This window comes from Bos indicus x Bos taurus, chromosome 18, assembly GCF_003369695.1.
Source record: "Bos indicus x Bos taurus breed Angus x Brahman F1 hybrid chromosome 18, Bos_hybrid_MaternalHap_v2.0, whole genome shotgun sequence".
NCBI classification, from domain to species: Eukaryota; Metazoa; Chordata; class Mammalia; order Artiodactyla; family Bovidae; genus Bos; species Bos indicus x Bos taurus.
Genome location: NC_040093.1, coordinates 13,704,568 through 13,730,670, shown reverse-complemented (window position 1 = coordinate 13,730,670; position 26,103 = coordinate 13,704,568). Strand labels below are relative to the sequence as shown.

Sequence of the window (26,103 nt, the reverse complement as noted above, 5' to 3'; positions counted from 1 at the left end):
TTACTGTTAAATAATAGGATTCTGTTCATTTTTCTTCAGCTCAATGGTATGAGTTTTTTTAAGGCCCTACTGATAGCAAAGTCAAATTAGCAAGGTCTTATATCTTTGAAAAAGTGGTCATTCGTAGTGTCATGAAAAATTTGACACTACGACTATGAAAGTGGAATAGTGGTTACCAGGGGCCAAGGGGATAGGCAGTGGAGAGTTAAGTGTTTGATGAGTATAGAGTTTCAGTTCCTGGTGGTGGAAAAGTTCTAGAGACAGACAGTGATGGTGATTCACAATATGAACATACCTAATGAACTCAACACCCTAAAAAAATGGTTCAAACATAAAATTTTATGTGATATATATTTTACACAGGGAAAAAAATCATCAATGTAATCTTAAATATTACTGCAAAGGCATCAAATTAAGTATGACAAACCAAGCAAGAATAACACGTCAGAGGCTAAAGGTGATTTTCATATGACAAAGCAACAGCCTCTGAAGGATCCAGTGATAGAAACTATTTATGAGGACAGGTTTTTCATTACTGAACATGACCTGCTTTCTGCTGCTACTGAGAAATAAGGTGCCTTGGAAGTGTTCTTTGAGCTTTCCGCCTACTCATTTAATTCTGACAGCAATCCTAGGCATTGTTTTGTGTTTATACTCCAGGTTTAATTAAAATTAAAAGTATAAGTTCTATTCGAATGGTGAAAAGTTACGTTAGCCTGTGCATTTTGCCACATAAGTTGTACTGAAATTGTGAATACAAGTTAATTATTTTAGCAAAGACAGTAGGTGTACAAGATAGACATTGGTAATCCCTCCATTTTCTGCTGTGCTCTGGGTTCAATCCCTGGGTGGGGAATATCCCCTGGAGAAGGAAATGGCAACCCACTCCAGTATTCTTGCCTGGGAAATCCCATAGACAGAGGAGTGTGGTGGGCTGCAGTCCATGGGTTCTCAGAAGAGTCAGACACAACTTAGCAACTGAACAATAACAACATGGGTCAGTGACATCCTGGACCAGACTTTGACAGTTTTTTTCCTTCTTCTCCCATCAGGCCTTCCCAAGACTCAGCAGTTCCCCAGAAGGAAGAGGAAAAAATGTCCAAGTTCAAGGTGAGTTCGGCTTGCCTTTCTAGGCATTCAGTTGTCACCTCATTTCTCAGCAATTAAACACATCCTGTTTCTCTTTCTTGGGAAGCCCTGAAGTGAACAGTTGAAGTGAACAGTAGGCATCTGAGAACCTCTTCCAAGAAGAGTGCCAGATGATCACTGGTTTTTAATTTTAGTATAGTTTCATTTTTGTTGTTTTATCACTTTTTTGTAATTTCATATCAGAGTAGAATAGAAGATGTTAAAATAATGCTGTATACAAGTGATTCTTCAGAGAAGGCAGTGGCACCCCACTCCAGTACTTTTGCCTGGAGAATCTCATGGACGGAGGAGCCTGGTAGGCTGCAGTCCATGGGATCGCTTAGAGTCAGACACGACTGAGCAACTTCACTTTCACGTTTCACTTTCATGCATTGGAGAAGGAAATGGCAACCCACTCCAGTGTTCTTGCCTGGAGAACCCCAGGGACAGGGGAGCCTGGTGGGCTCCTGTCTATGGGGTCACACAGAGTCGGACACGACTGAAGTGACTTAGCAGCAGCAGCAGCACAAGTGATTCCTAGTCATGAGCGATTGTGCCCTCAGGCCATGTCTGAAAACATTTTTGCTGTCTGACTTGGGGGATATTACTGATACAGTACATAAGAGCCAGGGACGCTGCTAAATACTCTGCAGTGCACGCAGCAGCCCCCTTCAACAAAGAATCATCTGGCCTCAAATGTCAGAAGTGCCAAGGCTGTGAAACCATACTGTCCCCAGTGCTGTACAAGAACAGTAGCCAAATGTAGGTGAAAATATGTGTAATCAGTTCAGTTCAGTCGCTCAGTCGTGTCCGACTCTTTGCGACCCCATGAACCGCAGCATGCCAGGCCTCCCTGTCCATCACCATGCTCAAAAAACCAAAGCTTGAAATCTGTAATAGGAATTTTACAGAATCCTAATATAAAACCCCAGTTGGAGTATGTGCAAAGAATATTAACAGGTGGGACTTCCCTGGAGGTCCAGTGTTAAATATTCTGTGCTTCCACTACAGAGGGGTGTGCCTTCAGTCCCTGGTTGGGGAACTAAGATCCCACGTGCCATGTGGTATGGCCAAGGTAATTAAAAAAATATATATATATATATATATTGGCCATGTCCTGCCTGCCATGGGACACACACAGTAGGATTTGCTCCAGGACCTTGCTTCAGACAAGGAAGCTACTCCTCTATGAATCCACTGATACCTCTGTTGCTGAAAAAAAATAAAAATTAAAAAAAAAAAGAATATTAACAGGCCAAGTTCTGAAGAAAAAAATAAAAACACCTAGTAAATATGTGAAAATATGATAAGCTAATTAATGATCAAATAAGTGCAAATAATCAAATTAGTTGTTCTTTTACTAAGTTTGCCTAGGATTTAAAAATATGGTTATATTCCAAGTGTGGGATATGGAGAATTGGGGCTACTTATATACTCTTGGAGGAGGATAAAATAAGGGAAAAGTTGAGAAGAAAATCTGCTGTTGTACATAACAATTTTGAAGCTGCCTATTCTTTGACATGGTAATTTTTCACTGTTTGGAACTTATCCTAAAGAAATAATCAGAAGGAAAGCAAAACAATCTATATGAAAAGTTGTTCTTTTCAGCATTTATTATAAAAAGAAAAATATATACAACATAAATGCGTTATTGGGGACGTTTAATTATGTTACAGTAAAATTGACTCTGGTCTCTCAGCACCTGGAACCACTTTATACACATCCTGCCCACTTTTCTCAGTTGTTACCCTTCCTCCAGGGAGAATCAGGAGTGTGATTGATGTTGTAGGAGGCAGTGACCTTCAAGGATGTGGCCGTGGTCTTCACAGAGGAGGAGATGGGGCTGCTGGACTTGGCCCAGAGGAAGCTGTACCAGGAAGTGATGCTGGAGAACTTCCGGAACCTGCTCTCAGTGGGTGAGGACGGGTGCCCTCTGTAACTGAACAGAGACCCCTGCAATATTTATGTGCCCTTGAACAGGCAGAGCTTCGGAGCTCTTGGACCAAATTTCGGTTTTGTAATCAGCATGAGATGCAGAGATCGCAGGGCTTTTTGTTTGTTAGTTTGTTTTAATATTTATTTATTTATTTGGCCGCATCAGGTCTTAGTTGAGGTGCACGGGGTCTTGTTGCTTCATGCAGGATCTTTCATTGAAGTGCACGTTCTCTAGTTGCAGTGCATTGGCTTAGTTGCCCCATGGCGTGTGGGAACTTAGCTCCCTGACCAGGGACTAAACCTGCACCCCTGCATTGGAAGGCAGATTCGTAACCACTGGACCGCCAGGGAAGTCCCACAGAAATAGTGTTTTTCTTTCTCTGCTGACCAAAAGGTGTTTGTAAACATACTATAAATTGTCCGCATGATTGCTCTACCTTTTTGGCTTTTCAAATTGTAATCATCTCCAATTAGTGGGTCATGACATTCTTTAAGGAATTGAAATAAAATAGGGTAGAAAATATCACAGCATTTGGCAGTAACTGCACAATGCGATAAAAACTATGGCCTGTTGCCAAGAAGAGTATGAGAAATGGTGAAAAGGGTGTAATGAAAATAATGTCTTCCAGTAATTTATACTTAGTCTACATATCCTGGGGGCTTCCCAAGTGGCTCAGTGGTAAAGAATCCACCTGCAATGCAGGAGATATGGGTTTCATCCTTGGTCGGGAAGATCTCCTGGAGAAGCAAATGGCAACCTACTGCAGTATTCTTGCCTGGAAGGTCCCATGGACAGAGGAGCCTGGTGGGCTACAGTCTATGCGGTCTCAAGAGTTGGACATGACTTAGCAACTAAACAGCAACAGCAATGACTACACATCCTCGATTTTGCATAAAATATATTTCTGCCAATGGGTCATAATTGAAAGCTTGGAAAACACTGATTTTGATGTCAGTGTTGATATAGTGTAAACCACCATTTTTCACAATTTGGGCTTCTAATACATTCATTTTCAATGTTTGTCCTTGCCTTTTTACAGGGCATCAATCCTTCACACCAGATGTACCATCCCAATTAGAGAGAGAAGAAAAGCTGCAAATGATAAGGACAGCAGCCCAGAGCTGCTGTTCCTCGGGTGAGAGTCCTGTGACTCTGAGTCTGTCCTCCTTCTTGTGGCCTCTCCAGCTGTGGCTCTGGTCCAAGTCATAGTCTGGATTACTGCCACAGTCTTTGTAATGCTCTCTCTTCTGCTTTGCTTTTTCACAATCCGTTCTCCACTCCAAGTGATTCTTTTAAATTCAAGCATTGTCATTTCTCTGCTCAGATCTCTCATTCAAAATAAAATCCCAGTATAGAAAGTGGCTTGTGATGTCCCCTATACCCGTCAGTTTTATAGTCTACTTTCAGAGACAACTTTTTCACAGGGCAGGGGTAACATAAGGGTCAAAATATTGACTCCTAAATGAAAAAGGAAAATCTTCACCCATTCAGGAAAAGGGTATAAGAATTTCAGAGACATTCCATCTGTATACCCCATGGCCATCTTTATGCCCTATGCTTTTTTATTTTTTTTGCCTTCCGAGTGATTCTTGCCAAGATTTTTTTTTTCTTTTTCACACTGTGTGGCTTGTGGGATCTTAGTTCCCTGACCAAGGATCCAACCTGGGCCCTTGGCAATGAGAGCGCAGTGTCCTAACAATTAGACCACCAGGAAATTCCCTGATTTTGTGATCATCGTGATTTTCTCTCAGCAGCATTCACTTAGGTTAGCCCTGCATCTAGTGAAGCCTTTCAGCTTCCCAGCTGTTTCCACTGCCTTTCCTGTGATGAGTAAGTTACCTGCAAAATCTCTCTTACTTTTGTAACATGGCTCAAACTGTCACAGAGACATCAAACTAGGATTTATTTATCCATCCAGCATGTACTTCTGGAACACTGACCGTATCAGACAGAGTTCTGGGAGTGGTGATAAACCTGTGAACAGTACAAAATGCTTGTCCCTGTGGGTATTACATTCAAGCATGAGAAGACGTAAAACGAAAAAGATCAAGGACTTTTTGTGCCCTATACTATGTATATAGTATGTCAGATGGGAATATGTGCTATGTAAAAACAAGACAGTGTATGGCTAATGGAGATTTCCAGGAATGTAGAATCAGATCAGATCAGATCAGTCGCTCAGAATGTAGAATAGATAGGGAGAATTTAGTATATGATATTGTATGGTAATAAAAGAGGCATCACTGATAAGGCATTATTTGAAAAGACACCTCTAAAGAAGTTAGTAGCAAGCTATATGACTAATTGGTGGAACAGAGTTCCAAGGAGAGTGTAACTCTTCCTGTCCAATACTGACTTTTAAAATCTGTATTCCACCCTATTTATTTACTCTTTGCAAGGTCTTACTCTGTTGTAAAAATTAGGTTATCTTTTAATTTTTCAGTCTTTATTTTTCCCCCAGGGAAGTTGTAGGAATTTTATTGATGTGAAGTTTTAGAATAGTGTATGTTATTATAGTAAACTTTTCTGCATATTGTTTTCCTGAAGGATATTTCCCAGCAGGAGACAAAAGACCACTCTCTCTGCTTATACTCTGAACTTTAGGCCCTTAGGTGATAAATTATTTTCTCCTAAACATCTATCTTTCCAACCTACTAGGGCCTTCAAAGCTCCTTCCAGTGGAGTAAACTTCTAATAAAGCAAAAGTTTTCAACACTGCTTGGGGGTGTCTTCTGATAATCTGTCAGTAAGGGTCTTACTTGAGCTTTTGAGCATTTGGATCAGATGTGCAATTATGTGAAAGCTGTTTATGAAACACTTGTTGCAGCAGAGAAAGTAAGGCTTTGAGTAACATGCAGCCTCGTCTTGGTAAACATTCCCTAGGAGGTATTTTTCTTGCTCTATAGCTACTAGATCTCTAATTTATATTTCAGCTATGAAACTTATTATGATTCTAAATGAATCCCACTGATGTGTAGTGAAAGGGAGCCTGGTGGAACACCTCTCGGTGTCTGGAGGTATGCAAAGGATACATGATGCTGAAGAAAAATAGAAGTTTTTCATGTCCTCATAAGGCCTTAGGGTGTGGGCCTAAGTTTATAACCTTGGCATTTCTGAGCAAAGCACTCATATGCCCCATCTTTTAATTTTCTTTATCCTCTTAGGAAATCAGAATCTAAATGGCATAGAGACTCTTCAAGAAGTTGGATTAAGGTATCTGCCACACGAAGAATTTTTCTGCTCAAAAATCTGGCTACAGGTTACAGAGGAATTAACCAGGTGTCGAGATTCCATGGGAATTATTCAAGGAATTGGCTCTCAGTTGGAAAAACAAAGTGACACACTCTATAAAGATGAGTTCAGTAAAGACTTCAGTCAGAGTTCACATCTTCAAGTTCAGCGCAGAGACTACACTGGAGGAAAACCCTATAAAGGGGTGGAGTGTGGGAAGGGTTTCATATGGGGCTCTTACCTTCAAATGAACCGGACAGCCTCCACAGGAGAGAAGCCCTATAAATGTGAAAAATGTGAAAACACCTTCCGTCGGTTTTCAAGTCTTCAAGCCCATCAGAGAGTCCACAGTAGAGCAAAACTGAACAATCATGATATGTCACACAAAGGTTTTAGTCAGAGGTCATATCTTCATCAACATCAAAGAGTCCCTGCTGGAGAGAATCCACACAGATTAGAGGAGTGTGGGAGGAACATCAGAAAAAGCTCACATTTTCAGGCTCCTCTAATAGCCCACCCATTGGAGAAACCCTATAAATGTGAGGAATGTGGGCTGGGCTACAGTAAGCGCTCCTATCTCCATGTCCATCAGAGAGTTCACACGGAAAAGAAACCTTATCAATGTGAAGAGTGTGGGAAGGGCTTCAGTTGGCATTCACGCCTGCAAGCTCATCAGCGAATCCACACTGGGGAGAAGCCTTACAAATGTGATGCGTGTGGCAAGGGCTTCAGTTATAGCTCACACCTGAACATCCATTGTAGAATCCACACAGGTGAGAAACCGTATAAGTGTGAGGAGTGTGGGAAAGGCTTCAGTGTGGGTTCCCATCTCCAAGCCCATCAGATAAGCCACACAGGAGAGAAACCTTACAAATGCGAGGAGTGTGGGAAGGGCTTCTGCCGGGCCTCAAATCTTCTGGACCATCAGAGAGGCCATAGTGGTGAGAAACCCTATCAATGCGATGCATGCGGAAAGGGCTTTAGTCGTAGCTCAGATTTTAACATTCATTTTAGAGTCCATACAGGAGAGAAACCATATAAATGTGAGGAGTGTGGGAAAGGTTTCAGTCAGGCCTCAAATCTTCTGGCCCATCAGAGAGGCCACACTGGAGAAAAACCATACAAATGTGGTACATGTGGGAAGGGCTTCAGCCGGAGTTCAGATCTTAACGTTCATTGTCGAATCCACACAGGAGAGAAGCCCTATAAATGTGAAAAATGTGGGAAGGCCTTCAGTCAGTTCTCAAGCCTTCAAGTGCATCAGAGAGTCCACACTGGCGAGAAACCGTATCAGTGTGCAGAGTGTGGGAAAGGCTTCAGTGTGGGCTCGCAGCTGCAGGCCCATCAGAGGTGCCATACTGGAGAGAAACCCTACCAGTGTGAGGAGTGTGGGAAAGGCTTCTGTCGGGCCTCAAATTTTCTGGCTCACCGTGGAGTCCACACAGGAGAGAAACCGTACCGATGTGATGTGTGTGGTAAACGCTTCAGACAGAGATCATACCTTCAAGCCCACCAGAGGGTTCACACTGGAGAGAAACCATATAAGTGTGAGGAGTGTGGTAAGGTCTTCAGTTGGAGCTCATACCTCCAGGCCCATCAGAGAGTCCACACAGGGGAAAAACCATATAAATGTGAAGAGTGTGGGAAAGGCTTCAGTTGGAGCTCCAGTCTTACAATTCATCAGCGAGTCCATGCTGGGGATGAGGGTGACAAAGACTTTGCCTCATCAGAGAATACATACAGCAAAGAATCTCTATAAAATTGCGTGAGTTAATACCTCACATGCGTGCTGAAATAGTCCTGTCGTAGAAAACAAAACATTTATTTCCTCCAGAACTCGCAAAGTGTCATGGTGGTTGGATGACCACACAGCAGAGAAGCCTCATGAGTGTGGAGACAGAGAGCTTCATTCAGAACCTTGACATTTAGCAGATACTACATGGATGAGAGGCATGGGAAGGATGGGTCCGATCTGGAGGGAACCAAAAGTACTAAGACAGAAATGCCCAAATCTCTTCCACTAGAATAGAAGCTCCTGGAAGGCATGGACTTTGTTTACAGCAAGTCCACTCTGCCTCTTCAATGCCTACCACACTGCAGGTGTCCAGCAATGTTAAATGAGTTAAAGGGAGAAGTCACTTTTGAAATTTTTATTCAGTTCCTCTCTAAAGTTTTCTATAAACTTGTAAACAGAGGAATTCTCCAAGGCTTGGAGGATTGGATTAGACACTTGGGGTCATCTTCCCAGCCCTGCAGGTCTTGTGAACTAGTGTTTATCAAACTGAAGGTCATAACCCATTAGTGGGTCCAGAATCACCAGGTTGTGTGTGACCAGCAATTTTGTATGCTAACAGTTCCTTATTGAGATGTAATTTGCATGAAAGCACATGCATAAGTCTCAAGTTTACAGCTTCGTGAATTTTGATAAATGTATCTACTTGTGTAATCATCACCAAAATCAATATATACCACATTTCTATTAAACCTGAATGTTTCCTTGTGTACCATTCTTGTCAGTTCTACCTCCAGTGGCAGCAAGTATGATGATTTCTATATGGTGTATTAACTAGATCTGACAATATTTGTGTATCAACACAGGTTTCTTTATTTTGGTAAATACTTAGGAGTGGGATTGTTGGGTTGTAAGAGTATGTCTAACTTTGTGAAAAACAGGTGTTTCTAAAGTGGATATACCATTTTGCACTCCCACCACCAGTGCATATCAGGGTTTTATTTTTTAACATTTCAGTAGTTTTATAGTGGTTTCTCATGTTGGTCTTAATTTATATTTCCCTAATGACTAAGTTTGGAGAAGGCAATGGCACCCCACTCCAGTACTCTTGCCTGGAAAACCCCATGGACGGAGGGGCCTGGTTGGCTGCAGTCCATGGGGTCGCAAAGAGTCGGACACAACTGAGCGACTTCACTTTCACTTTTCACTTTCATGCATTGGAGAAGGAAATGGCAACCCACTCCGGTGTTCTTGCCTGGAGAATCCCAGGGACGGCGGAGCCTGGTGGGCTGCCGTCTATGGGGTTGCACAGAGCTGGACACGACTGAAGCGACTTAGCAGCAGCAGCAGCAATGACTAAGTTGAGCATCTTTATACATGAATGTTTGATAACCATAGACCTATTTTCTTTGGTGAACTGTTTTCTTGTTCTAGATTTTTGAGTTAGTTATATGTTCTGGACACTTGTCCTTTGTCAGTTATGTGTTTTGCAGATATTTTGTCACAGCGTGTGGTTTTTGTTTTTGCCACATAGTATTTTTCACAGAGCATTTAAGTTTTTTAAATTTTTGATGAAGTTCAGTTTTTGTCTTCTGCGATTGTGCTTTGGGTTTCAGATATAATAACTCTGCCTAATTTAATGTCACAAAGGTTTTTCTGCCCCCACTTTTTTTTCCTACTCTAAAAGCTGCACAGTTTCAGGTTTTACATTTAGGTCTATGATCCATTTGAATTAATATTTATTTATTTGGCCATGCCAAGTCTTATTGGTGGCACGTAGGATCTATGCTCTTGCGGCATGCAGAATCTTTAGTTATGGGGTTCTGGGATCTAGTTCCCTGACCACACATCAAACCCAGGCCCCCCTGCAGTGGAAGCCAGAATCTTAGCCACTGAACTACCACAAAAGTCTCTGACTCATTGACTTTGGTGACTCAGACTCATATGAGAGACACGATAAAGAATCAACCAAGTTACTGTATTCTCTTGGGCCCATGAAGGCTATAATACACTTTTGAGCTTGTATGTTTTTTGCTTCGCCACACTTGTAGGATCTCTAATCTCAGCCAGGGATTGACCCCAAGCCACTGCAGTGAAAGCCTGGAATTCTAACCCGTGATTCAGCAGGGAAGTCCCTATAATACAACCTTAAAGTGTTTTGAAGTTTTTCTCGGGCCCAGGAGGGCCGAGAGGAACTACTCCACGTTCAAGGTCAGGAGGGGTGGCTGTGAGGAGATACCCCTCGTCCAAGGTAAGGAGCAGCGGCTGCACTTTGCTGGAGCATCCACGAAGAGATACCCCATGTCCGAGGTAAGAGAAACCCAAGTAAGATGGTAGGTGTTGCGAGAGGCATCAGAGGGCAGACACACAAACCATAATCACAGAAAGCTGCTGCTGCTGCTAAGTCGCTTCAGTCATGTCCGACTCTCTGCGACCCCATAGATTGCATCTCACCAGGCTCCCCCATCCCTGGGATTCTCCAGGCAAGAACACTGGAGTGAGTTGCCATTTCCTTCTCCAACACATGAAAGTGAAAAGTGAAAGTGAAGTTGCTTAGTCGTGTCCGACTCTCAGCAATCCCCATGGACTGCAGCCTACTGGGCTCCTCTGTCCATGGGATTTTCCAGGCAAGAGTACTGGAGTGGGATGCCATTACCTTCTCCATACAGAAAGCTAGTCAATCTAATCACACGGACCACAGCCTTGTCTAACTCAATGAAACTAAGCTATGCCATGTGGGGCTACCCAAGATGGGCAAGTCATGGTGGAGAGATCTGACAGAATGTGGTCTACTGGAGAAGGGAATGGAAAACCACTTCAGTATTCTTGCCTTGAGAACCCCATGAACAGTATGAAAAGGCAAAATGATAGGATACTGAAAGAGGAACTCCCCAGGTCAGTAGGTGCCCAATATGCTACTGGAGATCAATGGAGAAATAACTCCAGAAAGAATGAAAGGATGGAGCCAAAGCAAAAACAATACCCACCTGTGGATGTGACTGGTGATAGAAGCAAGGTCCGATGCTGTAAAGAGCAATATTGCATAGGAACCTGGAATGTTAGGTCTATGAATCAAGGCAAATTGGAAGTGGTCAAACAGGAGATGGCAAGAGTGAACGTCGACATTCTAGGAATCAGCAAACTAAAATGGACTGGGATGGGTGAATTTAACTCAGATGACCATTACATCTACTACTGGGCAGGAATCCCTTAGAGGAAATGGAGTAGTCATCATGGTCAACAAGAGTCCAAAATGCAGTACTTGGATGCAATCTCAAAAAAGACAGAATGATCTCTTCATTTCCAAGGCAAATCATTCAGTATCGTGGTAATCCAAGTCTATGCCCCAACCACTAACGCTGAAGCTGAAGTTGAAAGGTTCTATGAAGACCTACAAGGCCTTTTAGAACTAACACCCAAAAAAGATGTCCTTTTCATTATAGGGGACTGGAATGCAAAAAGTAGGAAGTCAAGAAACACCTGGGGAAACAGGCAAATTTGGCCTTGGAATACGGAATGAAGCAGGGCAAAGGCTAATAGACTTTTGCCAAGAGAATGCACTGGTCATAGCAAACACCCTCTTCCAGGAACACAAGAGAAAACTCTACACATGGACATCACCAGACGGTCAACACTGAAATCAGATTGATTATATTCTTTGCAGCCAAAGATGGAGAAGATCTATACAGTCAGCAAAAACAAGACCAAGAGCTGACTGTGGCTCAGACCATGAACTCCTTATTGCCAAATTCAGACTTAAATTGAAGAAAGTGGGGAAAACCACTAGACCATTCAGATCAGATCAGTCGCTCAGTCGTGTCCGACTCTTTGCGACCCCATGAACCGCAGCACGCCAGGCCTCCCTGTCCATCACCAACTGCCGGAGTTCACTGAGACTCATATCCATCGAGTCAGTGATGCCATCCAGCCATCTCATCCTCTGTCGTCCACTTCTCCTCCTGCCCCCAATCCCTCCCAGCATCAAAGTCTTTTCCAATGAGTCAACCATTCGCATGAGGTGGCCAAAGTACTGGAGTTTCAGCTTCAGCATCAGTCCTTCCAAAGAAATCCCAGGGCTGATCTCCTTCAGAATGGACTGGCTGGATCTCCTTGCAGTCCAAGGGACTCTCAAGAGTCTTCTCCAACACCACAGTTCAAAAGCATCAATTCTTTGGCGCTCAGCCTTCTTCACAGTCCAACTCTCACATCCATACATGACCACAGGAAAAACCATAGCCTTGACTAGACGAACCTTTGTTGGCAAAGTAATGTCTCTGCTTTTCAATATGCTGTCTAGATTGGTCATAACTTTCCTTCCAAGGAGTAAGCGTCTTTTAATTTCATGGCTGCAGTCACCATCTGCAGTGATTTTGGAGCCCAGAAAAATAAAGTCTGATACTGTTTCCACTGTTTCCCCATCTATTTCCCATGAAGTGATAGGACCAGATGCCATGATCTTTGTTTTCTGAATGTTGAGCTTTAAGCCAACTTTTTCACTCTCCACTTTCACTTTCATCAAGAGGCTTTTTAGTTCCTCTTCACTTTCTGCCATAAGGGTGGTGTCATCTGCATATCTGAGGTTAGTGATATTTCTCCCGGCAATCCTGATTCCAGCTTGTGTTTCTTTCAGTCCAGCGTTTCTCATGATGTACTCTGTGTATAAGTTAAATAAACAGGGTGACAATATACAGCCTTGACGTACTCCTTTTCCTATTTGGAACCAGTCTGTTGGTCCATGTCCAGTTTTAACTGTTGCTTCCTGACCTGCATACAAATTTCTCAAGAGGCAGATCAGGTGGTCTGGTATTCCCATCTCTTTCAGAATTTTCCACAGTTTATTGTGATCCACACAGTCAAAGGCTTTGGCATAGTCAATAAAGCAGAAGTAGATGTCTTTCTTGAACTCTCTTGCTTTCTCCATGATCTAGCGGGTGTTGGCAATTTGATCTCTGGTTCCTCTTCCTTTTCTAAACCAGTTTGAACATCAGGAAGTTCACGGTTCGCATATTGCTGAAGCCTGGCTTGGAGAATTTTGAGCATTACTTTACTAGCGTGTGAGATGAGGGCAATTGTGCGGTAGTTTGAGCATTCTTTGGCATTGCCTTTCTTTGGGGTTGGAATGAAAACTGACCTTTTCCAGTCTTGTGGCCACTGCTGAGTTTTCCAAATTTGCTGGGATATTGAGTGTAGCACTTTCACAGCATCATCTTTCAGGATTTGAAATAGCTCAACTGGAATTCTATCACCTCCACTAGCTTTGTTCGTAGTGACGCTTTCTAAGGCCCACTTGACTTCACATTCCACGATGTCTGTCTCTAGGTCAGTATCACACCATCGTGATTATCTGGGTCGTGAAGATCTTTTTTGTACAGTTCCTCTGTGTACTCTTGCCATCTATGACCTAAATCAAATCCCTTATGATTATACAGTGGAAGTGAGAAATAGATTTAAGGGACTAGATCTGATAGATAGAGTGCCTGATGAACTATGGACGGAGGTTTGTGACATTGTACAGGAGACAGGGATCAAGACCATCCCCATGCAAAAGAAATGCAAAAAAGCAAAATGGCTGTCTTGGGAGGCCTTACAAATACCTTTGAAAAGAAGAGAAGCGAAAAGCAAAGGAGAAAAGGAAAGATATAAGCATCTGAATGCAGAGTTCCAAAGAATAGCAAGGAGAGATAAGAAAGCCTTCCTCAGCGATCAATGCAAAGAAATAGAGGAAAACAACAGAATGGGAAAGACTAGAGATCTCTTCAAGAAAATTAGAGATACCAAGAGAACATTTCATGCAAAGATGGGCTCGATAAAGGACAGAATGGTATGGACCTAACAGAAGCAGAAGATATTAAGAAGAGGTGGCAAGAATACACAGAAGAACTGTACAAAAAAAGAGCTTCACAACCAAGATAATCACGATGATGTGATCACTCACCTAGAGCCAGACATCCTGGAATGTAAAGTCAAGTGGGCCGTAGAAAGCATCACTATGAACAAAGCTAGTGGAGGTGATGGAATTCCAGTGGAGCTATTTCAAATCCTGGAAGATAATATACCAGCATATTTGGAAAAGTCAGCAATGGCCACAGGACTGGAAAAGGTCAGTTTTCATTCCAATCCCAAAGAAAGGCAATACCAAAGAATGCTCAAACTACCGCACAATTCCCCTCATCTCACACACTAGTAAAGTAGTGCTCAAAATTCTCCAAGCCAGGCTTCAGCAATATGTGAACCGTGAACTTCCAGATGTTCAAGCTGGTTTTAGAAAAGGCAGAGGAACCAGAGATCAAATTGCCAACATCCGCTGGATCATTGAAAAAGCAAGAGAGTTCAAGAAAGACATCTACTTCTGCTTTATTGACTACGTCAAAGCCTTTGACTGTGGATCACAATAAACTGTGGAAAATTCTGAAGGAGATGGGAATACCGGACCACCTGACCTGCCTCTTGAGAAATCTATATGCAGGTCAGGAAGCAACAGTTAGAACTGGACATGGACCAACAGACTGGTTCCAAAAAGGAAAAGGAGTACGTCAAGGCAGTATATTGTCACCCTGCTTATTTAACTTCTATGCAGGGTACATCATGAGAAACGCTGGGCTGGAAGAAGCACAAGCTGGAATCAAGATTGCTGGGAGAAATGTCAATAACATCAGATATGCAGATGACACCACCCTTATGGCAGAAAGTGAAGAGGAACTAAAAAGCCTCTTGATGAAAATGAAAGAGGAGAGTGAAAAAGTTGGCTTAAAGCTCCACATTCAGAAAACGAAGATCATGGCATCTGGTCCCATCACTTCATGGGAAATAGATGGGGAAACAGTATCAGACTTTATTTTTTTCGGCTCCCAAATCACTGCAGATAGTGATTGCAGCCATGAAATTAAAAGACGCTTACTCCTTTGTAGGAAAGTTATGACCAACCTAGATAGCATATTGAAAAGCAGAGACATCACTTTGCCAACAAAGGTCCATCTAGTCAAGGCTATGGTTTTTCCAGTGGTCGTGTATAGATGTGAGAGTTGGACTTTTAAGAAAGCTGAGCGCCAAAGAATTTACGCTTTTGAACTGTGGTGTTGGAGAAGACTTGAGATTCCCTTGTCGGCAAGGAGATCCAACCAGTCCATTTTAAAGGAGATCAGTCCTGGTGTTCTTTGGAAGGACTGATGCTGAAGCTGAAACTCCAGTACTTTGGCCACCTCATGGGAAGAGTTGACTAATTGGATAAGACACTGATGCTGGGAGAGATTGTGGGCAGGAGGAGAAGGAGACAACAGAGGATGAGATGGCTGGATGACATCACCGACTTGATGGACATAAGTTTGGGTGAACTCCGGGAGTTGATGATGTACAGGGAGGCCTGGCGTGCTGCAGTTCATGGGGTCACAAAGAGTTGGACACAACTGAGCGACTGATCTAAACTGAAATTGTTTTTATCAACAGCTCTATGTAGATTTCCAAACGTGCAGCTTCTGGAGCCTTCACTTTGTGCGATGTTCTTTCAGAGAATCTGAAGTTCATCACTGGAGTTTGAACTAATCTTTCAAATGATATGTAGTTTTGCTCTCGGACTCAGGAGAGGGTAACACTGGCCCCTAGTAGGAATCCACCTTACTGCCCAGGAAGTCGACTGCATAAACTTTGCCTGCAAAGGCATTGTGGAAACTATAGTCCAACATCTGTGAGGGGGCTTAAATACTTCCAGTGCAAAGAATGAAGTGTTAGTCGCTCAGTCGTGTCCGATTCTTCGCGACCCCAAGGACTGCAGCCCGCCAGATTCCTGTGCGTATAGAATTCTCCAGGCAGTGATACTGGAGTGGGTTGTCATTTCCTACTCCAATCTTCCCGACCCAAGGATAGACCCTGGGTCTCCTGCACTGCAGGCCTCAGATTGCAGACCTTCTGAGAAAGTGAGCGGTATGCCCACTTGGCTTTCTGGGAAGTGTAGTCAACAAGTTCGGTAGGTTCGCGGTCACTTCCGCGCAGGCGCAACCCGGGCACGGGAATTGTGGGAAATGTGTCTCCAGAGCAGCCTGTGGGTGGAACTTCCGCTCTGGGCGGAACTTCCTCTCTGGGCGGAACTTCTGCTTTGGGCTGCCTGTTATACCCCTCTCCTACCTGGCAACGGTGAGTGGTTTCCGCATTATGCGACCCATGGGAACGTCTTTGGGAACCTGTCTAACCCAGTCATCAATTTGGGGGAAAGAGCTGCTTCAGAAAGCAGTGGTTTGAAGGATGGGGCGTGGAAGGTGGTTCCTTTGGGCTGAGGCCTTTCCGTTCCCGGAGGTGGATGGCATCAGTTCTGGCCTAGTTGGAGGGTCTCCAGATCTCTCCCCGTAAGGACCGTCCTCTCAAGCTGCACGCCATCTTACTCTGTCATTTAACGCAGTAGAACATTGGATGAATTAAATTTCTCCTCCTCTGACGGTTTTCCGTAAGTTTGGGATGAGGTTACTACTCTTAAAAAACAAGGTTCAAGAAATTCCCTGTTTGTCCAGTGGTTAGGACTCCGCACTTTCACTGCCAAGGACCTGGGTAGGATTCCTGGTCAGCGGAGTAAGATCCCACAAGCCGCTCATGGCCATTCATGGCGATTCATGGGGTCGCGAAGAGTCGGACACGACTGAGCGACTGAACTGAACTGATGGAAACCACAATGACTGGCACCTAAAATCTCCCAAAGCACCGCACCCACAACCACATCAGGCACATAGGCCACACAAGCACATAAGCACTATGGGTATCAGGTTCATCCCCAAAGCCCAGTGTCATCAGTTTAATCTTTAGACCTACAGAGGCCTAGAAAAACTACCATATAGGATGCAGTGTCCATGATTCCCAGAAAAGTCTTAATTCCTCTGTTTCCCCCTTTTATCTTAGAGAATAGGGCCACTGTCTCTGGTGAAGACACGGAGAACTTGGTCCCATCCCTAAGTATGTTATTTGGCTGGAGACATTTGAATCTGCAATGTCCCCTTAAATAAGATGCAGCATCCAGTTAGCATGGGATTTTCCTAGCTTCTGTCCTTATCTGTACTTCAATTTTTAAATTTATCCTTCAAGGAGGAGATTATCTCAAAAGTTTCAGTAAAGCCATCAGTTGTTTGGTACTGCACAAAAATGAGAGTTGTGCATGACCTGGACTGGACAGAGCTTCCTGCACAGGACCCTTCTAATATTCCCAGACACTGCAACCCCTGGGACATCATGGGAGTTGGCGAGTAGCACACAAGGCAGTTTGAGCTTGGCCAAAAGCCTGGGTAGGATGTAGTCTCCTGCTCTTCTAGGAGTCACCTCTCAGACTTCTGTCCTCACCCACTGCACCAGCTTATCCCTGGTAACAGGAAGCTTATCTATATCCTTTTTGTCCCCATGTGGCCAGAGGGTAGCCAGCAGCTCAGTTTTTCACTCAGGGAACTAGTACTGCCAAGAGACAATGGGACTGACAAGCCCTTGCATTTCCACCATGCCGTGTGGAAATGTCTCTGCTCAGTCTTACAGGATTTGGGCTTTGGTTCGGTGTTTTGGGACAGAGCCTAAAGAAGCAGGGTTCACTCTAGGTTGGATGCTGTCAGAAGGCTTTGGGAGAGCAGAATAGAACAAAGATAAAGTCTAAAGTGGTAAAGAAGTAGCAGTTACTGTTTTAGCCAAGAGGGTGATGTTTGGTATTATGTGGGTGGCACAGTGACCTTATTTTTGTCTTTCTAAACAAAATTAGGAAGAAGCCTTGTTTTGTCTTACTTTACCCATAGTCTCAGAGACACCTCATTTGAGGATGGTATTCTGTGATTGGTTTATATCCTAAAGGAGAATAACATTGGCCTAGTTGGAGTGCTGTGCCAGCTTCCACATGTCAGGGGCTGTTTTGTTTTCACTTCTCAGATTCATTCAATGAATCATTATATAATCATCATTGAAAGGTTTTAGATTTTCAGTGGCTTTTATTAGAAAATATCTAGCTTATATTGAGTTTAGAGAAATAGAGGCAAAATACGAGACTTGAAAAAACAAGTACATGTGGGGACTTGTCTGGTGGCCCAGTGATTAAGACTCTGTGTTTCCATTGCAGGGGGTGTGGGTTTAAACCCTGGGCAAGGAACTATATAAGATCTTGCATGCCATAGAGTGTGGGCAAAACAAAAAAAAAACCAAGTCTGTGTGTTGATACATGTTAAGTATGTTTATAGGGAGAAAAAAATCTGGTTATCTTCAAGGGGACAGAATCTAAGTATCATTCCACCACCACCACCACCACCACCGCCCCCCCCCCCCCCCCCGCATTTGGCTTTATACTGTTTTAATTAGCAATGGTATGGATCTAACAGAAGCAGAAGATATTAAGAAGAGGTGGCAAGAATACACAGAAGAACTGTACAAAAAAGAGCTTCATGACCAAGATAATCACAATGGTGTGATCACTCACCTAGAGCCAGACATCCTGGAATGTGAACTCAAGTGGGCCTTAGAAAGCATCACTATGAACAAAGCTAATGGAGGTGATGGAATTCCAGTGGAGCTATTTTGAATTCTGGAAGATGATGCTGTGAAAGTGCTACACTCAATATCCCAGCAAATTTGGAAAACTCAGCAGTGGCCACAGGACTGGAAAAGGTCAGTTTTCATTCAAATCCCAAAGAAAGGCAGTGCCAAAGAATGCTCGAACTACTGCACAGTTGCACTCATCTCACATGCTAGTGAAGTAATGCTCAAAATTCTCCAAGCCAGGCTTCAGCAATATGTGAACTGTGAACTTCCAGATGTTCAAGCTGGTTTTAGAAAAGGCAGAGGAACCAGAGATCAAATTGCCAACATCCACTGGATCATCGAAAAAGCAAGAGAGTTCCAGAAAAACATCTATTTCTGTTTTATTGACTATGTCAAAGCCTTTGACTGTGGATCACAATAAACTGTGGAAAATTCTGAAAGAGATGGGAATACCAGACCACCTGACCTGCCTCTTGAGAAACCTATATGCAGGTCAGGAAGCAACAGTTAGAACTGGACATGGAACAACAGACTGGTTCCAAATAGGAAAAGGAGTACATCAAGGTTGTATATTGGCACCCTGCTTATTTAACTTATATGCCGAGTACATCATGAGAAATGCTGGGCTGGAAGAAGCACAAGCTGGAATCAAGATTGCTGGGAGAAATATCAATAACATCAGATATGCAGGTGACACCACCCTTATGGCAGAAAGCGAAGAGGAACTAAAAAGCCTCTTGATGAAAGTGAAAGAGGAGAGTGAAAAAGTGGATTAAAGCTCCACATTCAGAAAATGAAGATCATGGCATCCGGTCCTATCACTTCATGGGAAATAGATGGGGAAACAGTGGAAACAGTGTCAGACTTTATTTTTGGGGGTTCCCAAATCACTGCAGATGGTGATTGCAGCCATGAAATTAAAAGACTCTTACTCCTTGGAAGGAAAGTTATGACCAACCTAGATAGCATATTGAAAAGCAGAGACATTACTTTGCCAACAAAGGTCCATCTAGTCAAGGCTATGGTTTTTCCTGTGGTCATGTATGGATGTGAGAGTTGGACTTTGAAGAAAGCTAGCGCTGAAGATTTCATGCTTTTGAACTGTGGTGTTGGAGAAGACTCTTGAGAGTCCCTTGGACTGCAGGGAGATCCAACTGGTCCATCCTAAAGGAGATCAGTCCTGGGTGTTCATTGGAGGGACTGATGCTGAAGCTGAAACCTCAATACTTTGGCCACCTCATGCGAAGAGTTGACTCATTGGAAAAGACTCTGATGCTGGGAGGGATTGAGGGCAGGAGGAGAAGGGGACGACAGAAAATGAGATGGCTGGATGGCATCACCGACTCAATGGACATGAGTTTGGGTGAACTCTGGGAGTTGATGATGGACAAGGAGGCCTGGCGTGCTGTGATTCATGGGGTCGCAAAGAGTTGGACACGACTGAGCGACTGAACTGAACTGAACATATGTTTAAAAATTACTACCTATAATAAGGATTTTAACCAGAAAATATTAATATTTAATACAATAAATACAACATTTCATATTAATATAAACATCCTCCCTCACCAATAGAATCCTCCTCAGTGCTCAGGCATTAAATCATAGGCTTTGGGAATCACAGTGACTCCAGTGACAAGCTCTTCAGCAATGATGCCTGCATTGAAATAGCAGACAATTTCTTAACTTTCTGAAATTTGGGTGTTTTCACATCCAAAGTCGGGATTGTATCAACTTCAATGGAAAGTTCAGGTGAGGGAAGAGCACTTTTCCATGAGGGCAAGCTTCCATTTTGGCCCTCTCAAGTTTGTTTTTCCTGCCAAAGCAGTGGTACCAAGGGTCTGGAGTTGGCATTGTTACCTCCTTCCTTCCTCATTGCCCCTCCCAAGTCATTCCTCTTTGCGTATTCTTTTATCTCACAGCTTTAGCCTCATAACATCAGATTACACTAAAATGAACCTACATTCAATCACCTTGTGTCCCCTAAGCAGTTAATATCTTGAAGATTGTATCTTGTTCCTGTCCAATAACACTCCTGCCAAAACTGGGAGACATTTTGATTTCAGAAAGTCATGTCTATGGAATATTTTCACTGGGGAACTCAAGGAAAAGTAACAGACTCCGTACAGGAAACCTCATTACCACCCCGGGAGTCGGGACTGTGGGGTTCTTTCCGCTGTGGTATTTAGGGAAGTGTAGTCAAGGAGCTCCCCGTAGTTTCAACACTTCCTGGAAAGTGCGACTCTGGTTAGTGTCCCTTGGCATTCGGGGAAGTGTAGTTCTGACACTTAGTTACTTGCACTTCCGCTCAGGAAGAGGAAATCTGATGAATTCTGGGAAATGTAGTCCAGACGCCCTGCGAACTCCTAGGACTCCCGTTCAGGGAGAGTGAGGTTGGGGTGTCTCTTTGGTGGAGCGGGCATGTCAGTTCCGCGTCTTGCTGGTCCTTCCAAATTTCGTGGATCCATGCCTGGGATGCGCAATTACCTGGCAATCGACTTAGGGGAAACGAATCCTCGGCGCAGAGTGCAGGTGCGGAGGAGCAAAGGCGGCCGTGTGCGTTCTCCTAGGCGGAGCGGTTGGGGTATTCTGGAGACTGAGAGAGGACCGGCTCCCCTCTCATATCTCCTAGATTAGGAGTTTCCGTGGCTTTGGGATAACGCGTTCCGCCTCTCAACTGTCCACGCGCGCTTCTACTTCCTCACATGGGGAGTTAATCTCCCTGTGCCTCCCGTTGTGTGTGTGTGTGTGTGTGTGTGTGTGTGTGTGTGTGTGTGAGTTAATCTCCCTGTGCCTCCCGTTGTGTGTGTGTGTGTGTGTGTGTGTGAGTTAATCTCCCTGTGCCTCCCGTTGTGTGTGTGTGTGTGTGTGTGTGTGTGTGTGAGTTAATCTCCCTGTGCCTCCCGTTGTGTGTGTGTGTGTGTGTGTGTGTGTGTGTGTGAGTTAATCTCCCTGTGCCTCCCGTTGTGTGTGTGTGTGTGTGTGTGTGTGTGTGTGTGTGTGTGCCGCTCGCTTAGTCGCTCAGTTGTGTCCGACTCTGCCATCCCATGAACTGTAGGCCTCCAGGCTCCTCTGTCCATGGGATTCTCCAGGCAAGAATACTGTTACCATGCCCTCCTCCAGAGGATCTTCCCAATCCAGGGATCGGACCCAGATCTCCCGCTTTGCAGGAGGAGTCTTTATCGCCTGAGCCTACCCATTACTTTTTGTTTTGGGAAGAGGTGATAGGATAAAAGTCTTAGCCGGTTCCTGGCAAATAGTGAATGGTGATTTCTCCGTGCTGTTAATATCTCAAGGAGTGGTCAGGTACCGGGTTAGCATCAGAGATCCATTTTCAGTGACCCTTACCCTTCTTTCTATCTCTGTGCGACACTGGGTCATCCTGCACCCCTTCTGACTTGGAAGAGAAGATTCCAGACTGCTCGGAGGGAAGGGAGGCTTTAACTTTTAACGAGGCCGAGGGCTCGGTCCTGGCATTTCCTAGCATTCTTTCTTTCCCCAACGTGACCTCAAAAAGAACTACAGGAGGTAGGAGTGACTCCTGGGCTACTAACTGCAAAGCTCCACGTGAGTAGGACTTGATATTTTTCTCTTACAATGACGGTTACATAAATCAGAGAATGTGTCCGATGTGTAACTTGACATGGGCATTGATGATAATTAACCCTTAACCGTTAACTTCAATGAGTGAAAGTGTTAGTTGCTCAGTCCTGTCCAACTCTTTGCGACCCCATGGACTGTAGCCCTTCAACCTCCCGTCCATGAAATTCTCCAGGCAAGAATACTGGAATGGGTAGCCTTTCTCTTCTCTCCAGGGGATCTTCCTGACCCAGGGATCCGATCCTGATCTTCTGCATTACAGGCAGATTGTTTACCCTCTGAGACACCAGGGAAGCCCCAGTGATGAGCTGTTGCTAAGTCACGTCAGTTGTTTCGGACTCTGTGGGACCCCATAGATGGCAGCTCACTACGCTCCCCCGTCCCTGGCATTCTCCAGGCAAGAACACTGGAGTGGGTTGCCATTTCCTTCTCCAATGCATGAAAGTGAAAAGTGAAAGTGAAGTCGCTCAGTCGTGTCTGACTCTTTGCGACCCCGTGGACTGCAGCCCACCAGGCTCCTCCGTCCATAGGATTTTCCAGGCAAGAGTACTGGAGTGGGGTGCCATCGCCTTTTCTGCCAATGATGAGGGCTTTACACAAATAAATACATTGTGCCACACCATGACTCTGAAAAGAAATGTTGCTTTTTTCCCCTTCTGTAAAATGAGATTGATACTCAGAGTGCTGTAAATTATGTGCCCATAGTCACCCACCAAGTCAGGGGGCTCAACTGAGGTTGAAATTCAGGCAGTCAGTCCAGAGCTTGAGTTCATAGTCTTTTAGTCCTTAAGGCTTAGGAACCAGGTGGAATCAGGCATCATAGTTAGGAATTGGTCATGAAGGACCTTAAATCAAGTAAGATGGGTTTGGACTTTCCTGTGAGTTTTTAAAGTCATTGTCAACTATTTTGTTTCCCTTGTTGTGAATAATATTTCTTATTCTTACAGACTCTTATTGTGGAGCATTCAGGAATTAAAAATTTGAGAGAAAAAATTTCTTAATTACTCATTAATCCAGGGTGTAATGATAGCAACTGTTAAGCTTCTAATATGTTTTTGCTTAGTGGGTCTTTTTGTATATTTCTCTATATACATTTTACAGATTTTTTTTTTTTAATCACGCCTTTCTCAATGGTTTTCCCCTTATGTGTTTTAACTATGGGAATTTCCAAGCCCTGATAAGATAGAATAAACTAATGAACTTCCATGTAATTTCATAATTAGTCTTAGTATTTTCTTTTTTCTTTTTTTTAGTATTTTCATTATTGTTATTCCTATGACTGTTTTCTGATTTTTTTTATTTTATTTTTAAACTTTACATAATTGTATTAGTTTTGCCAAATACCAAAATGAATCCACCACAGGTATACATGTGTTCCCCATCCTGAACCCTCCTCCCTCCTCCCTCCCCATACCATCCCTCTGGGTCGTCCCAGTGCACTAGCCCCAAGCATCCAGTATGGTGCATCGAACCTGGACTGGCATCTCGTTTCATACATGATATTTTACATGTTTCAATGCCATTCTCCCAAATCTTCCCACCCTCTCCCTCTCCCATAGAGTCCATAAGACTGTTCTATACATCAGTGTCTCTTTTGCTGTCTTGTACACAGGGTTATTGTTACCATCTTTCTAAATTCCATATATATGCGTTATTATACTGTATTGGTGTTTTTCCTTCTGGCTTACTTCACTCTGTATAATAGGCTCCAGTTTCATCCATCTCATTAGAACTGATTCAAATGTTTTCTTTTTAATAGCTGAGTAATACTCCATTGTGTATATGTACCATAGCTTTCTTATCCTGTTTTCTGATTTTTAAGGCTATTTTATCTTTATATAATTTTAAACCTATGGAAAAGTTGCAAAAATATTATAAGGAGCTCTCATATACCTGTTACTCAAATTGACCAATTGTTTACATTTTGCCTATCTGCTCTGTACCTCCATCATCCAAATAACACCAGGAAGTTACTTGTATTCAATGACAGCTTATCTTAACTTTCTGCGTGAAGGAAGCCCACATAACATGAAATCAGGAGGTGTCTTGATAAGAGGGATTTCAGAAAGACTGATTGTAGAATTTTAGCATCACATACTTGGTAATGTTAGATATTATACTAAAGAATAGTGTTTTATCTAGTAGGTATCTATTAAGTTAATCATAAGTAAGTATTGCCAGATAGCATATTGAATAATGTACTATTAAATAATCCACAGTCTTGTATTTCTTTTGTTATGTTTTTTTTAACTAAAAGTCTTCATAACTGGTTTTCCCCCCAGTTCAAAGTCCAATTTTATGCCTTAATTCGTATTTTTTGTTAATAAACATTTTACAGAATTTTTCTCATAGTTTTCTTAACATTCTTTAATGTGGAATGATTCTACAACCTTTGTCTTTTTTATTCTTGATATTTTGGGGGAGTATCAGTTCAGTCGCTCAGTCGTGTCCGACTTTATGACCCCACGGACAGCATGCCAGGCTTCCCTGTCTATCACCAACTCCTGGAGCTTGCTCAAACTCATGCCATCAAGTCAGTGATGCCATCAACCATCTCATCCTCTGTCGACCCCTTCTCCTCCTGCCTTCTATCTTTCCCAGCATCAGGGTGTTTTCCAGTGAGTCGGCTCTTCTCACCAGGTGGCCAAAGTATTGGAGCTTCAGCTTCAGAATCAGTCCTTCCAATGAATATTCAGGGTTGATTTCCTTTAGGATTGACGGATTTGATCTCCTTGCTGTCCAAGGGACTCTCAAGAGCCTTCTCCAAGACCACAGTTCAAAAGCATCAATTCTTTGATGCTCAGGTTTCTTTATGGTCCAACTCTCACATCTATACATGACTACTGGAAAAACCATAGCTTTGACTAGACAGACCTTGGTCAGCAACGTAATGTCTCTGCTTTTTAATATGCTGTCTAGGTTTTTGGGGGTGTATAGAGTCAAGTTATTTTGGAGAAAGTTCTTCATTTGAGGTTCGTCTGATGTTTTCCATTTTTAAGTTCAGATTATGCATTGTTGGCAGGGATTCCACAGAAGTGGTGAGGTGTCCTTGTCACTGCAACATAGCTGGAGCCAAAGGATATGAGTATATCCCTATATTAGTAAACTCAGCTTTATTTACTAGGCTCAGGTAATGTCTGTCAGATTTCTTCATTGTAAAGTTATCTTCTTTTTTTAATAAAGTTTTTTAATAGGGAGATATGTTTATTAGTTTACATTCTACTGTAAAGAGAAGCTTCTCCTTCCGTACTTATGTATTTATTCATTCATATATAAATATTAGTATGGACTCAATCCATAAATTCGTATTGCAAATCTAAATGACATGTTGATTAATAAACACTTACTTTTACCAGCCCCAAATATGCGTATCATAGAATTCACCCATTTCAGGTGTACAGATTAAAGATTTTTAGTAACTTTGCTCAGCAGTACAACTATCACCATAATAATCGGGAACATTTTCATTTCTGCAGTTGGATTCCTTAGTTAACCCCCATTCTCTCCCCAGAAACCCCGGGTACCACTAACATACTTTCCGTCTCCATAGATTTGCCTATTCTAGACATTCCATGTAAATAGAGTCATACAGTATGCAGTCTTTTGTGTCTGTCTTCTTTTGCTTGCCATAGCATTTGCAGGGTTTACCCATGTTGTAGCATAGTCAGTACTGGATTCATTTTCATTGGTGCATAGTATTCCATTGTATGAATATACCACAGTTTGTTCATTCACACATAGGCCAACATTCCAGTTGTTTCCAGTTGTAGATTATTCTGAGTAATGCTGCTATGAATGTTCATGCACTCATTCACAAGAAGCATCTGTGTGGATGAGCAGTGACCCAAGCCACTCTTTCATGTTTTTTTCTGCCTTCTCAGACTCTCAGTACTCTCTCAAGACAGTTCTGACCTCCTAGAACCTGTATAATTCAGGACTGTGCCCATCCCCAGGCATAGGAAGAAACATGACCACATTTAAGGTGAGTAGT

General features: G+C 43.1%; 1 protein-coding gene across 1 annotated transcript in view; it reads left to right on the top strand.

The window, feature by feature from the left end:
- Positions 1-26,103, top strand: part of LOC113875301 (zinc finger protein 91-like) — a 42,210-nt gene that overhangs the window by 7,829 nt on the left and 8,278 nt on the right. Inside the window, 6 exon segments of the mRNA XM_027513640.1 lie at positions 1,053-1,110; positions 2,918-3,044; positions 4,104-4,199; positions 6,229-8,053; positions 15,971-16,154; positions 26,032-26,094. Coding sequence (XP_027369441.1) covers positions 1,053-1,110; positions 2,918-3,044; positions 4,104-4,199; positions 6,229-8,053; positions 15,971-16,154; positions 26,032-26,094 — 2,353 coding nt within the window.